Source organism: Prunus dulcis, chromosome 3 (genome assembly GCF_902201215.1).
Source record: "Prunus dulcis chromosome 3, ALMONDv2, whole genome shotgun sequence".
NCBI lineage: Eukaryota > Viridiplantae > Streptophyta > Magnoliopsida > Rosales > Rosaceae > Prunus > Prunus dulcis.
Genome location: NC_047652.1, coordinates 2,241,487 through 2,243,434, shown reverse-complemented (window position 1 = coordinate 2,243,434; position 1,948 = coordinate 2,241,487). Strand labels below are relative to the sequence as shown.

Sequence of the window (1,948 nt, the reverse complement as noted above, 5' to 3'; positions counted from 1 at the left end):
ATTACATACACACTAAACCAATGAACGTCAAGCTCAGATAGGACATCTGTTACAGCTTAATTACTTGGTTCTTGATTTCTTGCTCATTGAAATATCCCAGCAATTTTTTCAAGGAAAGAGATTGAATCCATTACGTTTTGGGTTTAATTTCAAAACTTTATTAAGTATATTTTGCTGACAATTGAAGTATATTTTTCCACCTCTCATATGTACAAAGCCAATGCGCAATTGATGAAGATGGTGTTGGGGTTGGTAGGAAAAGATGCCTGAAAAGAAGCTAGCTAGTTGTTAGAGTAGAATCATAATGGTGACGCAAAAATCATATACCATTGCCATAATTAAGGGATAGAAACCATGTGATCAAGAGTCGTGAAACATACAGTGTGATGTTTAACTCCAATGTTGTGAACTTCATTTTTCATCGTAAGCTCTTTATAATCAATATTTATGTCACACTCCAGTGCAACCTACAAAAAAAAAAAAACACAGGGTGAAAAGAAGAAAAAAGGTTGAGATCTCCACTCAGAATCAGAGTTCGAATCCCCTCTCTCATTGCGCTGGACGCACAAAAAATAATCACCCAACCACGCTTGGAATATAAGGGAATCAAATCAAGAAAAGAGTGTTTTCTTTCTTGATGAGACTTTCAATCCAATTCTGGTGAATGGGATTTATTCAACAACAAATATGGTTCATTTTGAGTTAGAGAAAGGCTTGAAATACTGGACACACGCTTAAACGCTTTAATTTTGACCAAATTATGAGATGATACAAACCTTAATCTTCAACAAAATTATATGAAACACCCAGAGGTGAGCTCCAACATCGCCTACAATTTTCATTTGAAACATGTTTTTCCTTGAATCGTCTTGCAATGAAGCCTCAGCCACAATCTGGCTGACATTCAAACATGGAAACAGAACCCTTATTTCGACACTCACGTTGCTGCTGTGAGCAGGCTGAAGAAAGCCGGGAATCTGAATTGTTCCTATAGGCAGTCCTCCATCCAAAACTTCAAGATGTGAAGGGCTATACCGGATGCCAACCTTGTTAGGATTTTGAGCATTCAGGGTCAATGTGATTGCTGATGAAAGAAACAGCGTTGAATCCGAATAGGCTTCGAGCGTATACAAATCCAAGCTTACAGTTTCAAGGGAAAAAACTGGCCTTTGGGGCTTCACGATGAAGATTACGATCAATGCAGCTACACCAAGAAAAACTATTGCTAGGGTAACAAACAAGAGGAGAAAGAAACTGCATCTTTTGAAAGAAAACGCATGGCAGAGTTTTTGGCAACATAAGTAACTTGAGTTGTGCAATGAAACATCCATGGCGGATCATCATGATGTGGGTTTATGCTAATTGACTATACTATTATGTGATTTATTGATTGTTATATGCAAATACTTGTACAGGAAGGAGGAATTTGATGTCTTTCTTTCGACTGTAGTTTGTGTTATTCCGTTCTAAAGTGATACCAGGACCTTCACACAGGAAACTTGTAAAGCAAGGAAGCACTTTCTCAAACTTGCTTTTCAAGGGGAATTTTATGCTCTCCTGAGTCTCTTACAACCCCTCTTGTGAATTAGGGAAGACACTTACCTATAACGGGTTGACATAACCCCCTAGTCTACACTGGTCATCACCCAATTTAGTCACGTGATGAGTGAAATTATATCAACCCGGTGTATGTAAGTTTTCTCGAAACTGAAACGGCAGTAGGAACATTCTTTCAATTTTTGGCAGAGCAATCAAACATATGATATTTTACCAGCCTGAAAGGTGATCCAAATGGCCAAATGGGGGCATTTCTATGTTTATTTGGTTTTTTATATTGTGATTCTTCTAAAACACTCGCTTGGGTAGGTGAGGTGCCTCTCATTTACCATCAAAAGCTTGAGAAGCCAAAAGAGGTTGGTGTGGTAGGTACAACTTCCCTTGTATTCTA

General features: G+C 38.2%; 1 protein-coding gene across 1 annotated transcript; it reads right to left on the bottom strand.

Annotated features, from left to right (window-relative positions):
* Positions 1 to 203: 203 nt before the first annotated feature.
* On the bottom strand, positions 204 to 1,331 carry LOC117620924. Its single transcript, XM_034351180.1, has 3 exons — positions 777 to 1,331; positions 381 to 467; positions 204 to 266 (listed from the first exon to the last, which is right to left on the bottom strand). The coding sequence occupies exons 1-3, from the start codon at positions 1,329 to 1,331 to the stop codon at positions 204 to 206; spliced, it is 705 nt and encodes a 234-aa protein (XP_034207071.1).
* Positions 1,332 to 1,948: the final 617 nt, after the last annotated feature.

Excerpts from the sequence above, each read along its gene's own strand:
- LOC117620924 (XM_034351180.1), bottom strand. The coding sequence starts at position 1,331 with ATGGATGTTTCATTGCACAACTCAAGTTACTTATGTTGCCAAAAACTC. Across the intron at positions 468-776 it reads TAATTTTGTTGAAGATTAAG|GTTGCACTGGAGTGTGACAT; the intron begins GTTTGTATCATC and ends TTTTTTTTGTAG. Across the intron at positions 267-380 it reads TTGGAGTTAAACATCACACT|GCATCTTTTCCTACCAACCC; the intron begins GTATGTTTCACG and ends GCTTCTTTTCAG.